This window comes from Strongylocentrotus purpuratus, unplaced genomic scaffold (assembly GCF_000002235.5).
Source record: "Strongylocentrotus purpuratus isolate Spur 01 unplaced genomic scaffold, Spur_5.0 spur5_scaffold_6, whole genome shotgun sequence".
In the NCBI taxonomy this organism is placed as follows: domain Eukaryota; kingdom Metazoa; phylum Echinodermata; class Echinoidea; order Camarodonta; family Strongylocentrotidae; genus Strongylocentrotus; species Strongylocentrotus purpuratus.
Window position 1 is genome coordinate 49,189,892 of NW_022145612.1, and position 15,187 is coordinate 49,205,078.

Below are 15,187 nucleotides of genomic sequence, written 5' to 3' on the forward strand. Positions count from 1 at the left end.
GTAGATCAATTACACTTGTCCACAATTCTAAGCATACCTACATGTATTGTATACTGTGCATTGTACTACTAGGGCTTTGAGTTGAGCAAAGTAAAGGATTAGTCATATTGGGTCTTTTTAACTCTTTCTCATTTTCACTAGAAGCAAGTCTAGGTATTTGTACAGTGTGAAATGGATACCTTTACATAAATGTACCTTGAGGCACTTCATTTCATTTCATGAACAAATTTCTGCAGATAACCTCATTGTACGAGGAAGTCTCCTAGAGTCCTATCATATTTTTCCCTTTTTCATCATCTTTTGTTGTTGATAAAGGATAGGTTTGTGTGTTATTCATTTCAGTATATTGTAGTATACTGTATCTCAATTTAATCTTTATTTGTGGTATTAATTCCCTCGACCCCCGGTCTCATGGTTTCTTGCTAACGATGTAAATATATGTGCAATGTTTTGTGAGTTTATGATCCAACTCTTTCAATCATACCTTCAACATTTAGCAAATTCTGAATTAATAACTCATATAAGAGATAAATGTCTACTTGGGCATCTAATGCTTGATGTATTTCTTAGACATAACATTGTGTCTGCCTTAGGGGAAACAGGCAACCCATTGCATACACATTTAAGGATAAGCCAGGAAGGGTGTTTCAAGTACAACATTCTGTGTTATCTCGTTTCCTTCCCATTTTCCTCTCATCGAAAGCTTTATCCCTTCCCCAAATATTTCCATCACTTCTGAATTTCCAGGGAAGGTACTGGATTACTTGGAAAATGCTGATATGAAACACTTTATCCTGTTCATACAAATGTATCTAGGCCGACATTCTTTTTTAACTCTGAAATAATGTTGATGTCTGTATTACTCCATGTTCATGTTTCTTGAGCAGTGGGTTATTGTATTACACATCATTTAAGCCACGTCTTAATAGTTTTTTTGAAATACCGGTACATCAGCTTCCACAAATTTTTCATCCTAGCATGAAATTCCCCTCGAGATTTACAAGAATTCTTAATTTTAAATGTTGCTCCTTCGTCCATAAAAGATTTCCCATTTATTTCCACAATATGCTTCTTTAGATATTAATTGAATTGAATTAGATTAATTGAATATTCTTGATATACATTTGTATACAGTTGTATATCACGATGATTACATTGGTGCTTTTAATATGGTTGTTATTTTATTAATTTCTTGTCTACTTTTGTAGTGTGCTGTGAGGTTCTCTATTGTAGCACTAAAACATGTACTGGTTGTGTAATAACGAAGCTGGACAATTTCTTCACATCAAATGAAGTGGGATTTGAATTAAATTCGGATGATCATCAACTTTCAACTTCTGTATTATTTTCACAGGTGCCCATTGTGAAAGAAGAGAACAAATCACCAGCCAAGCCACCCTCCCAGGATGAGGCTCCGTCATCAACAGAGGGCGCTACAAAGGAAAGCGAGGAGCAACCGCAAGCCATGGACACCAGCGATAGCTCCGCAGCGCCACCACCACCACAATCAGAGCAACAAGAGCAACAAGAGCAACAACCCGAGCAACCACCAAAGGATCAGTCTCCACCACCAGTCCTGGAGATCAAGAAAGAATCTGGAGAGACAGAAGGAACAACCGAAGGAACGACAGAAGGAGGAGAGGAGAGAGAGAAGAAGGATGGAGAGAGTGCTGAAGGAACGGCAGAAGGAACAGCAGAAAAGATGGATGCAGGCGGTGATGCTAGTGAAAAGAAAGAAGGTAAATTGTGTTCATGTTGAATCATGGTATTAACTATTGTTGAGGTGTAGCTCTGGATTTGACTTGTCATGAGACAATATTTAGAGACATAATTTGATGACTAAGCCAAAAAAAAATAATGTACAGGTCATAATTAGTATGACAACTCAGCTATTTTTTGTGTAACTTTATATTTCAAATCGATCATCATACACGTAATCGAGTGCATAAAATGTAAAATCTCTCCTTATTTTCATTTAATTCTAGGTAAAATGTAAGTTCTTTCATTACCGTCGTGAATGTAATTATCCATGCCATTTACTGCAGTTGACTGGTCTGTGAATTGATATTCAAGGACTTGATTATAAGAGTGCTCTAATTTGTTTGTTTGTTCTGTTGTTTTCAGGAGAGGAGACAAAGGAAGAGGAACCTAAGGAGAAACCAGACAAAGTTAAGAAGTTTGAAGAGGCAATAGACAGTGGAAACCTTGCTACCGCTGCTGCTTCTGCACTGGCTGCTGCTGCAGTCAAAGCCAAAGTAAGAAACAAAGAGAAAGAGAGAGAGAGAGAGGAGAGACCAACAAAGTGAGAGAGAGGGGGAATGGGGGAGGGAAAAGGGGAGGGAGACTGAAGAAGTTTGAAGAGACTGCTGCAGTCAAAGCTAAAGTAAGAAACAAAGAGAGAGAGAGGAGAGACAAAAAAAAGATTTTGAGAGAGATGGGGAAGGAGGGAGGGAGTGGGAGGAAGAGGGGAAGAAGTTTGAGGAGACGATAGACTCTGGCAACCTTGCTACTGCGGCTGCTGCTGCAGTCAAAGCCAAAGTAAGAAACAGAGAGAGACAAAGGCAAGAGACAAAGAGAAAAAGGAGAGAGGAAAAGGTTTTTTAGAGAGGGGGAATGGGGGTAGGAGGGAGGGAGAGGGAAGAAGTTTGAAGAGACTGCTATAGTCAAAGCTAAAGTAAGAAAGAAAGAGAAAGAGAGAGGAGAGACAAAACAAAAGTGTTTGAGAGAGAGAGCTGGGGGTGGGGGAGGGAGAGGGGAAGAAATTTGAAGAGACAATATACTCTGGCAACTTTGCTTCTGCGACTCCATCAGCACTGTATGCTTTTGCAGTCAAAGCTAAGATAAGAATCAGAGAGTGAAGTAGAGAGAGAGACCACAAAAAAAAAAAGATCAATTTCATTTTGACAGGTGTATTAAAAAAGTGGCAAGTTGAAGGACCCATAGATGAAGTGACATAAATATGGTCTCTCTATATTATGGTTGATGGGTACAAAAATTAGTCAGATGATTTCTTCTTTTGAGCAATGGAATACCATTCTTACCTCTTCACATACCTCGCCCGCCTGATGCACCTGTGCTTGCCAACCACCAAGTGGAACATAAAGATTCATACACGTAGATAATCCCTGAGCAAATACAGACCTTGACTAGGATAAAAGAATACCTGCTACTTCTCACTGAGGTGCATGCATGCAAGGTCTGGTGAATTCAGTTCCACTTGATCAGTAGTAAAAGAAAATGACAAAAGTAACAGTTATACACTCAAAAATAAAACTTTCCAACCATGTAATCCAGACATATTTTCCCATCGTTGTTTGATTTAGAATTGGGGCAGGAATTTGACTGCATGAGTTGAAAACTTATGGAAAGTAACCAGTAAGTCCTACCTATCGCCACCCCACCCATCACCACCCCACCCTTATGGAAAAAATGACTAAGCAGATTTTTGTTGATTTTTTACTTTTTTATAATCTCAGGGGGCTCCATATCCAATTTTTCTTTGAAATTTTTAAGGGGCTACTTTTTTCCATCTTTGGGCTACTGTTTCATTAATTCAGAAAAGGATACAATGTGTTGAGTTTATTTAGTAGGCTTACTGGCTTTATATATATATCTTTGATTATTAAGGTTTTAGGCTTCATGCATATTTACCAACTAATTACCCATTCAACAACAAAAAAATTAGTTAAATAAATAAGTTTCAAAGCATTGATTCGATGAGAGATATACTGTTTTTAAACAACCGTCTAATTTTCTCATGAAAACTTCACTTTCCAGAATGATTATCAAAATTCAATATACATGGCCACTTGGCCAGAATAATCACAATCTAAGCTTTGATTTCATACCTCTATTCACGAAACTATACTGAAATCGCAGCAATAATGATTTTAAAAAATAGCAACTTCAAAGTTTTGTGAGGCGGCTGGACGTAAATTTGTATATCTCTGCTGCTACACTAGCTTTGCTGGAGTCGATTCCACGCAGAGTCAAATCTCTTCGGCTCTTTCATTTCTTACAGTGTCACTGCTAGCGCTGTCCGTGGTCTCCGGGCAGCGTGCAACTAAACTGTCACAATTATTTTGGGGTCAAAAGTCAAATGTCACAGAGGTCAGTTTCTGAAATTACAGGTTGTAGCCTTGCTTTTGCAGTTTCTCACGAACCGCAAGAGATAGGCTTTTTTTGTTCATCGTGATATATCACAAATAATTCCGTCCATTTCCTATGCTGAATTTAGGATGGAGGCATATAGGAGACGCAGTCAAATTTGTCTTGTTTACTTTACTCCCAGTTCCAAAAGGCTGTTAAAACCAGATCCCAACTTCCAAAAGCAGTAACATTAAATTTAATGTTAAATATGACCTACACTTTCACATGGGTGGTAGAACCAGCAACATCATTAACCTTAGCCTGTACCTAATGAAAATCAAGGGACCACGTTTACACAGCATTTCATAGAATTCAGACAGTTGTCATTGACGTTCATAGCATTTAGCTCATGTCCAGGGATATGATTTTGTTTATGTAGGCAAAAGGGGAAGGCTAATTATCAAAATATGATGAGTTCATCATTTCCAAAAGAAGATTATGCTCGAGCGAACGATAGAAATGTCATGAAAGATATTAATGGTACATATTCTCATGTGCGCATTCTTTAACCTTTTGAAAGGAACCAATTCAAATATTGATTTAAGCAGACAATGATACAGATGCTACGATGAGATTCATTTGTCAAACATGGACAAAAAAACCAGGGTTGTTACATAAAAATTATATTTCTTATTCTCTCTTTCTCCTCTCTTTCTCTCTCTCTCTTTCTCTCTCTCAAATGTTCCAAGAGATCATATTATTATGAGGTGATGTAAATTTCAACTCCCTTTGTAATAGGTGTTGAATAAAAAGAAAAGGAGAAAGAAAAAAAATTCTTATCTATCTGTCAGATCAACAGTAGATGTATGGATTATATTTTATTTTCACCTTTTTTCTGCATATGTTGACTTCTATAAATTTACCTGATTATATTCACTACAAGTCGATGGAAAAATGAGTCTATAATAACACACACTTATTCTATTCCTTCCTCTTGAACATGCCTATTGCACATCTGATTTGGAAGAAAATTATGTCAGGAACATAAGATTTGAAGATATTTCTTTCATTTCACTGTGACTTATTAATACATCAGTGTCAAATTAAATAAAACAGGTATACCAGAATAAATAATTCTGCCTTACTTGAAAAGAAAACAAGGTGTAAAGTTTCTTATCCTTCCCGCTCAATAGAAATCAGCTGAAAATACAACCACATCACATAGACATATCAAAATCACAACAAATGAAATCTTTGGAATTAAGACAACTCCTTTATAAGAGATGTACATTCTTTTACTTCATACTCGTACGTAATTGTTTATTTGAAAATATCTAACTTACCATTGAAAGAATGGTATGTTAGATAAAACCTTTTTAAAAATTCTTATTTTTTCAGAGTGTTATAAATATGATAATCATAATTGCATCGTCTCAGCTTGGGATTTATTTTTATTTGAAGGCAAGCAGATTTCTCAGTTCTAATTAACAGAATAGTATTGGATTTGTTTTCAATCATACCCAACTACACCTTTTTGGAGTAGGGAGAGCTATATGTTTACACAAGACAAATAAATAGGCCAAATTGTCAACCACCAAGTCAATTTATTTTTCCTTTTTTTCTTCTAATCTCCTTGTAGCATCTTGCTGCCATGGAGGAGAGGAAGATCAAGAGCCTGGTCGCCCTCCTGGTGGAGACACAGATGAAGAAGCTGGAGATCAAGCTCCGCCACTTTGAGGAGCTGGAGACAATCATGGACAGGGAGAGAGAAGCTGTGAGTAGTAAATTAGAAAAATAGCACCATAAAATGTGATGGTTGTTTTTCTTTTCTTTTCTCTTTTTCTGCTTCTTCCTATCTTTTTATTTATTTTTAATATCTTGTGTTGTTGCTCTTTTCAGGATTTTTGTTTGAACTGTCCCCACTTCTTCCAATAATCATAGATCTGTCATTTAGATCACTGGCATCTTTTTCTCAATCTGCATCCTTCCTCTCTCTCTTTCTTTCTTGAACTCTCTCTCTTTCTCTCTCTTTCTCTCTCTCTCTCTGTCTGTTGCTTTGTCTCTATCTGTTTCTCTCCGTTTTTCTCTGTTTTCTATCTTACCCTATTTTCGTCTCTCACTTTTCAAGTTTTTTTTCTTTCTTTCTCTCTCTCTCTGTTCTTCTTCTTTGTACATCTCTCTTTCTCTGTTTCTGTTTGTATGTCTATCTCTTTTTTTCTTTCTCTCTTCCTTTTCTTTGATCTATCTCTTTGCTACTGTAGATATTAAAGAAAGACATGTAGCTTAATAGTTCATTGGAAGATAATATGAAGCAAAGATCTAGAGAAAAGATAAGGATAATTCAAGTGGTTTGTTGGATTACGACTTGTGTGGGTGTTTGAAAGAACTTTGTCACAGTGATATTTGACATTCCATGGGTAGTTGGTTTTCTCTAATGTTAATATCCTCATCAAAAGGAGCAGTGGTATTTAAAGCACCTGTCTTTTGTTAGGAGTATTGGGTTCAACACTTTTCACACTTTATATAGATAGAATAAAGGAAGGGGTTGGGGAAAATGACAACGACCTGATGTGAACATTGGCTTGTTGAACAATAGCTGTATTTGGTTGATCAACTTCTCACTCACATCAAACATAAATCTTGTGATCCGCTTGCAGAACGTGCAGGTCTTCAAGTTCATGGTTCACAGATCAAAGATCTCTTCCATAACCTTCAAGTTGAATTATGTCATTCAATTTCTTTTAATTTTCTTTCATCATTTTCTGTTGAGGGAGGCGATGTGAGTTCATGCATATACATACTTGTCTATGTCATTGTGCTTAAAATGCCTTCATATGCCTCGAACAAAGATGTCCCTTTCCATGCTCTCAGATTTATTCTTATATTACATTACCTAATTTTTATTCAATATTTTATGTCAGTCTCTTGAATATTTGAGGGGGAAAAAAAATCATTAAAATTTAGATGGAAATATGTTACATAACACTGATGTATTTCTTGAAGATTTCCTATACTTTTTCCAATTGTTGATTTGTCTTCAATTTATTTCAGGTCTTTGGACGGTTGTCTAATTTGATACAAGATAGCATAGTTCATTGAAATGTCAAATCAACCTGATTACCATAGCCTTTGGTAACAAGGAGTTAGAAAGTAAACTTTCTTTGTTTGTTTGTTTTATTTTTATGTTATGTAGTTGGAGTACCAGAGACAGCAGCTCCTAGCCGACCGACAGCAGTTCCATCAGGAGCAGCTTAGAGTGGCCGAGATGAGGGCACGCCAACATGCCCAGGCCATGGCAGCCATGTCTCAAGCACAATCCTCGGGCTTTACTCAGCAACCAGCAACAGCCGCGTCAGCAACGCCCCAGCCTGGTGGCGTGACACAAGTGACCACAGCAACAGCAACCGCAACATCGGTGACATCTGTGGGGGCTGTACCACCTACTCAACCTACTGGTCCACAACCTGTACAGCCAACGTTGCCGCAACAGCAACCACAGACACAGCAACCAGCAGGATCTGGTGACGTGCCGGCAGCAACTACCCAGGATGCATCAGAGGGAGCAGAGCCCCCAAGTGGCCAGGAAAAGGAAAAGGACAACTCTGAACAGCCTCCACAACTAGGTAGGATTGTTTTTTTTATTAAGTTGAATTGAATAGTTATGTAAGATTTTGTCTGGAATTGGACTTACCGGTAGTGGTGAGCTATTATGTGGTAAACCATTAAATATCCCTAAAAAGAGAGTGTAATACTTTGATACTGAAAATCATGCAAATATTACATTAGTCTTCACCTAATCGGGATTGATTGGCAAATGAGCAACTGTTCTTCCACACATTTGACTTTCTTACGAGGTCATCCCTTTTCAGAAATGGAGCATTATTAAGCAATGAATGAAGGTTACGTTATCTATCCCTTTCATATAAGAGAAACAGAAGCACATGTGGTGTAGTTTATGGGAAGAGTTCATCATGAAGCGATGCACTTCACAAAATGATATTAAACATGCTCTTCATGTGTCAATGGATGCTTCACACATATCTAACCAGTCTTCAGGAAAGAGACTGTAGGGAGATTGGCATTTTGATCTGACCTCACTCTTAACCTTTGCCAGATTGAGGATCAATGACCCTGTCATGGATTACCCGTTACCCTCATTGATATCAGCGGGGAGACAAGGGGGGAAGGATAGGGTGGATTATCCCCCATAGGGATTGGAAGGGATTAGCTGATCCGGAGTGGCTGACTTCCTGGTTTGAGATCAATTGGGATCGAGTGGAAGCCAGAATGGTGTTATCTATGAACAACCCTGTCTGTAGAGGCTTGGCAACATGTACTTCTATGTTTTCTTAATAACCCATTCGGATCATGAACCCTGTATAAGGTCAATGCAATGAAAAGTAAAGAAATGCAAAAAAGAGTACCGGGTAAAGAATAATATCCAAATATTGGCTGCTTTCAGGGGCAGGGTTAAGATTATTGCCCAAGAATTTTGATATAAGCTATATGATAAATATAATATTACTGGATTACAGCTCTTTCAATTGGATAAAAGCAGAGTTCATAAACTGTTGTGATGTCTACACAAATATAATGCAAAACCATAATCAGATTTGCAGCTACAACATTTATCAATCTCAATGAGAATTATTATTGACTATGGGCTCAACGTAAATAAACCTGATCAGCATTATAATAGATTTATATTCAAGGAGTATTTACAAAGTATAAATAATTATATATACCTTTATATTTCCAGCTCCTTCCATTGAGACAGCAGCAGCACCTCCGGCGGCACCTGCTACTGAGACCCCTAGCACGCCCCCTTCCCAAGACGCCACCCCACCCACAGGATCAGATGACAAACCGGTGGAGAGTACCACCAGTGGCAGCGGCAAAGAGACAAAGGATGCTGAAGAAGAAGAAGACATGGACACTGGCGGTAAGTAGAACGATGATTTTCTTGTTTAATTATTCAAGTGTAATAGAGTAGTATGCATTTCCAAATGGTCTAAATCATGGATTCTTTTAGGTTCAGACATTTCCAAGTTGATAATTTTCTTTGCACCTGTGTGCCATGTTTTACACTGATCTAGCAATGGATGCCATTTTTTCCTCTTTTTTTTTTTGAAGGCTGGAAGAGTCCTTCATATTGCAGGAGCGTTACTTTGCATGATATTTCTATATAATGAACTTGCTATTGTAGGTAATATGGACATTATTTTAAAAGAGCGTGATAGGCCTGGCCTATGCATGAGTTAGGACCTGGCTATGCTTCAGGATATGAAGAAATAGGCATATTTTTTAAATGATTAAAAATGACTTCCATGTGATGTAACCAACTAGAGGTTGTTGTTCCTTACATCTAAGATGACTGACGTACTGTTGACAGTTTGAAATCTTGTTTTGAGTATTTCCAACCATCACTAATTTCAAAACCCACTTCATGAAATACATTCCCTGACCACATGATGCCTATTTGTAATATGTGATTTCCTGCCCTCCTTCCCACATGTCTCATACAAGCTGCACAAATACATGGCTTTCTTCAATTCCCCTCGGATAAATACTTCTCTGATTTGTTTATTTGTTCAAACGCGAATCAATCAGTAGACAACTTAATCTCGGTAATCACTGAACATACTCGGGCTCATTTTGCTATTTCCTGCACCTCATTCAGCCAGCCGACGCACCTTGGGTTACTGGACGCCCAAAGCCCTCTTAGAGGAACTATTTCATTAAGAGTTCTAAATGATGCTTTCAAATTACCACCCAACAAATGACAATTAATCATCACACTTGTATCACAAGATAAATATCTGTGTTTTGTTCTGCATCTTTTGCGGGCAAAAATAAAGAGAGTTCTAATTGCAGAACAATATTTACTAAACATGCATATCCTGTATGGTTTGACATTTACATAAGTCTACTGAGAAAGGTCTCAGATTTCTTTGGTAGTCTGTATTTTAAAGATCGCTTGTATGGTATTCTTCTCCTCTATGTATGAGATCTGTTTGACATTTTGATTAGAAATTATGCATTGTAAGTCATCATCCTTTTTGGATATTTGAGTATTTTTAGTATACAAATAATACACACCAGTGAGGGCATTAGTAATAATTACCCACACAAGGTACCTTTTGAACAGTCAAGCACCCCCAAGGCAATAGCCAACAGTGTTTGGACTGAATGTGGGTAATTTAACTAATGCCTGAACAAAATGATGTGTATTATTTGTTTTATAAGATTATGTTTTATTTGTTTTATAAAATGACGTTTTATAACATGATTGTATTAATGACCAGTCATTAGTAAAATTATGTGTTAGATAAAATGAATGCCTGGTCACGTGTACACTCTCAACCAATCATTTGATGAGGATCTGCTTCATCATCTTATAAAATAGATTAACCTCACTAAATTGTCATTTATATCAATGTTTATTCTTATTTCACAGAACAAGAACCCAGTAAACCAGATGAAAGTGCCCCCTCTAGTGATAGCAAAGAGACAACCCCACAAGCTGATGAGCCTTCATCCATGGAAACGGATAGCAAGGAAGACCCGCCCACAACCACAGAGGAAAAAGGTCAGTAATGTTTTATTGATTTTGATTTTTTTAAATTTTTTTTTAAATAGAATTATCTCTATGATCTTATTGAAGAGAGTTCATCCATTCATGGTTTTTGTTATTTCTTTTTGCTTATTCTTTAGTCATCTTTGTTGTGTCATGCTAATTTAAATTTTAGTTTTCATTCTCAATGGAAAATTCATGGACAGTTATTATTTAGATGCCGTGAACATGTGTCCAAAATTTGTCTTTTTTTCTTTCAGTGTCACATAATACTAATCAAGATGCCCTCTATTCTAAATAGAATATAATCATGATATTATGGAGATTTATATTGCTATAATGCTATGTGGATATACAACTGTGCATTTCATGATGTAAAGGTTTTTTCTTGTAAAGTGAAGTAACAAAAAACAAAAACAGTTTGGGGCCCTTGGTCACAAGAAAATCTCTACCTCCCACCAAAACAATCTCGAGTGGAGGGAGCTTCTGCATTATGTGATCAAACTGTTCAGCATTGAGGCATGCATTAATGATGATAAAGCCCCTCATAAAGTGTTTGGAGCCCTAAATTTGCAAAAAAAATTGATGGCGAAAATTCACTTAATTTATTTGATAATGTGAAAGAGGCTGCCATTTTAAATTTCACCCCAAAAAATGTGTTTGAAGACATCAAAATTTGACTTCAAATACTGTTTTGAAAATCATTGCAGAAATGCGTCTTAAATGACATCCTCTTTCACATTATGATACAATTTAAGTGAAATTTTGCCATCTAATTTTTTTGGGCTCCAACACCTAAGAGGGGCTTTAACATGATCAGCAAATGTTGTCTTCCAATTATGCTGGGTATTTTGGGTGTGAAAGGAGCTTCAGGAAGGATGTGACAAGGTGTCACATGTTTATGTTATCATAGAAGATATTGAATCAGTTAATGTTGCGACTATTGAGCATGACATGCAAAGATTATGGTTTTTGTTCCCCGCGATGAGTACCGTACTGGTAGTCATTCGTCATGCGGTAAATTGTTTTAAAGATGTAGTGAATACTATTAATAAAGATCACATGAGAACAGGAATTCTTGGCTTGGTATTCATTGATAGTGAATACTAAAATCTGACAGTGATAATACTCTCTATGTGTGCATTTATTAAAATATGATGGAGACCTGTTGCATGTGTCACTTTTAATCATTATAGTGATCATATACTGCCCAATATCAGATCATGTTGTCCAATGAAGAAGTAATCCACTATCTGTCTCCTGTACAATGTCGTTTTGTGTACATTTATAACATTTTATGTGTAAAAGAAAATGGGATGACAAATTTACCTAGCGAGAAATAAGCACCCTAGTTCATAAATTTGAAGCATTAATCTGAATCTAATGGAGTGGTAAATATGGGTGCACTCTGCTTGTTAGGAGCTAATTGATGCAAATTGGCAACTTATTTGCCGAGCCTGTCTACTTCCTGCCTTCAATGACATTTTAAAAAGGTTAATTGAATGAAAATTTCCTTCTCCTGGACTAATACATTATCTCTTTTACATGGAAAAAATTGATGAGCCTATCTCACATTCAACAGAGGGGTGGATGGATGAGGGAGAATACCAGGGATACATCTTCTCGTCCTTTCATCTTAAGAAAGTTCTGATGCTATAGATTATGTTTAATAAGCAGTATAAAAAAAAGTATATAGCGAACCATTTACTACTTTCAAGCAATAACTATATATGATGCTGTAAACTTAACTGGGCAAAACCCCTAAAATCTTCCCATGACATAATGAAATGACAGCAGCATAGTACATTTTCAATCCTGTAATGCATATATAAATGAGTACATTTTGTCGCATTTTCATGTACATGTAGTAACATCTGTTATTTTCATTTAAAATGAGTTTATTTTTCCATGGCAGCTGTTTTTTAGGGGGTTAACCTTGTAATGTATGTATGTTTTTTTTCATCATTAAAATGTTATTTGAAATACAAAGAAAATATAAGATACTTCGATAATGAAGAAGTTAAGAAAGTATTAGAAATGTTAAAATTATCATTTTAAGAAATTATGTTGATCTTGTATATAATTCATATGTTTCATTTTACTTGTTTTGTAAATAATATATATGTATTTTGAAATGGAACAATAAACACTATGAACATGACCGACAAAGAAAGCGTACAAAATATACAGTTTCTCAGGTAGACAAAGGAACATCCCTTCACTGCTATTATGTAAAAAGGTGAATATGCACATGACACCTGTTCTACACATTTTTACATAATAGCAGTGAAGGGATGTTCCTTTGTGTACCTGAGGAACTGTATATTTTGTCCGCTTTCTTTGTCGGTCATGTTCATAGTGAAAGTCCCTCTGAAGAGGTAAAGAGAAGGAAAAAAATGTATGTACATGTATGAGGCTGTTAACTTGATTTAACAAACATGTATCATCTATTATTCATGCTATTGCCTCTCTGCTCTCTTTTTGTACAGCCGAGGCTGAAGTAAAATCACCAAGCAGTGACGGAGGAGAGAAAGAAGAAAAGAAACCAGACCAAACGGAGACCAGCTCGGAAGAGAATCCCTCCACGTAACCATGGCAACCACGTCTCATCCTACCATTCCCTTACAGCCGAAGCAATCATCTCCGCTTCTCTAGATTCTTACCAACAAGAACTTAGCTGTTTATTAGAAGTGTGGTTATTTAAGCTTCACGAAATGATACCGATTATGTTCTGAAGGAAGTTGTATATTACAGTTCAGTGTAATTTGCAGAAAGTTGCAATTATTTATAAATGTCTTTGTAAAGGTGCATCATCATCTCTGATGGACTCTTTTCATGTAAATATTGTACATGTGTAGCTTATCCTTGTAGTGCCTCATCTTGTTCATTTCACCCGAAAGTATGGTAGCTGTAATTAGAAAACTGGGTTTGGAACTTTAGTTGCCTGGTAGTAGTGGCTAATGCGGTAAATGAACAGACATCCAGAAAGATGAACTTTACAATACATTTCTTTCTACTCTGAACACATACCGGTAGTTGGAAAATGCAGCATGATCATTACAGTAACAGAATTTGTAAAATGACATTGGTGCTTTTATAATCTTGGTGATCTCAAGCAGGAGATAAGAATCATGCCCTATTTCAAGTTAATGGGCCACATGAAGATTAGAGCTATTTAGGGATGGATAAATGCTCTTTTTCTTCACCTAATTACTTTACCTCCAAGGCATTTGTTCAGAAATTTTATCATAAAGTCATTACAGACACAAAATGTCTTTCATTCTGAAGTACATCCATTAACGACACTTAACTGTAATTAGTCATAAAATTGATGTCCTATTCATAAGCCCTATTAGCCCACCCATCTTCTCTTCAAAGGAACAGGCCATATCATGGGTGCATGAAAAGAATTTGCTGATGGAAATCGAGGAAGAAGTTGTTAAGCGATTGCGCATTAAGCTTGTATGTATACAGTCCTATTTAATAATGGCCATGTATTGAAATACATTTTCTCTTTCTGTGGGTTCCTTTTATTAAGAAGTATCTAAGTCTTGCCTTGAACGTCAGCCAGCACAGTAGACTGTATTCATGATGGCTGTCCCCAAGTGCAGTGCTGAAATGTGATAAAGGATATAATAACAAAAGCAAGATTCCAACTGTGGGTTTTTTTTTTAAGTGACCCATATTCCTATGACAAAAACTCTTACATGTGGGACTTTTCAGTCGCCTTGTGCTTGAATGAAGCAGTGGTAAATGTGTACATAAAGTATGTCACTGAGATATAATTCTAAATGGACATTGTATGAAGACGAAGAAGAGAAAATCCTTTCTGATACTCTGCTTCATTGTATAGGCTCATCATAATCACTTTGCATTTCATGTATGATGTATGTCATCAGGTATCACAGGTACTATGTCCCCTTTTTCCTCAGATCATGATTATGTTCAATGTTTCTTTTTTTTGTTAGTTTGTTTTTATGTCCTTGTATGTCCTACAAATGAGAGCTGCAATCTGTTTTGTGGACATTTCTTTTTTGTTGTTGTTGTAATTAGATGGATTTTGTTGATATTTCGTTTTGTGTCTATCAGCATCAAGGAATAAAGCCATTTTGTAATAAAGGACTTTGAAAGAATTGCTTGAGTTTTTGTTCTGGTGATCGTAGTTTTGACAAGTTGGTGAGTGATACACGGAGTGAAATGAGTGGAGCCTTGAAGAGGAGTACAACTTGTCTGGGGTGTCTGGGATATGAGAGTAACAAAGAACAAATAAATAAGGAATGGGTGAGTGGATGGATGGATGAAGAAGAAATGGATGGATGGATTGATGAGAAAAATATGGGTAAATGGATGGATTAAGAAGTAGATAATGATGGATGGATGAATAGAATTGGACAGACGGATAGATGAAGTCATGTGTCGATGAAGAAATGGATGGATGAGTTGAATGAATATGTAGGAGAGTAGATAGTTGAAAATACGAATTATTGAATGGATTGATGAATATGGAATCATTTAATGAGTAAA

General features: G+C 36.5%; 1 protein-coding gene across 3 annotated transcripts in view; it reads left to right on the forward strand.

The window, feature by feature from the left end:
- Window positions 1-14,785, forward strand: part of LOC576136 (SWI/SNF complex subunit SMARCC2) — a 51,078-nt gene extending 36,293 nt beyond the window's left edge. For 2 of the 3 annotated variants that reach the window (XM_030973628.1, XM_030973626.1), the window contains exons 20-26: window positions 1,355-1,739; window positions 2,125-2,255; window positions 5,729-5,863; window positions 7,283-7,712; window positions 8,849-9,031; window positions 10,547-10,678; window positions 13,153-14,785. In XM_030973628.1, the coding sequence (XP_030829488.1) occupies window positions 1,355-1,739; window positions 2,125-2,255; window positions 5,729-5,863; window positions 7,283-7,712; window positions 8,849-9,031; window positions 10,547-10,678; window positions 13,153-13,253 (1,497 nt within the window). In that variant the 3' untranslated portion in view covers window positions 13,254-14,785. The remainder of the gene's footprint in view (window positions 1-1,354; window positions 1,740-2,124; window positions 2,256-5,728; window positions 5,864-7,282; window positions 7,713-8,848; window positions 9,032-10,546; window positions 10,679-13,152) is intronic. The other variant, XM_030973627.1, reaches the window with a different exon arrangement.
- Window positions 14,786-15,187: the final 402 nt, after the last annotated feature.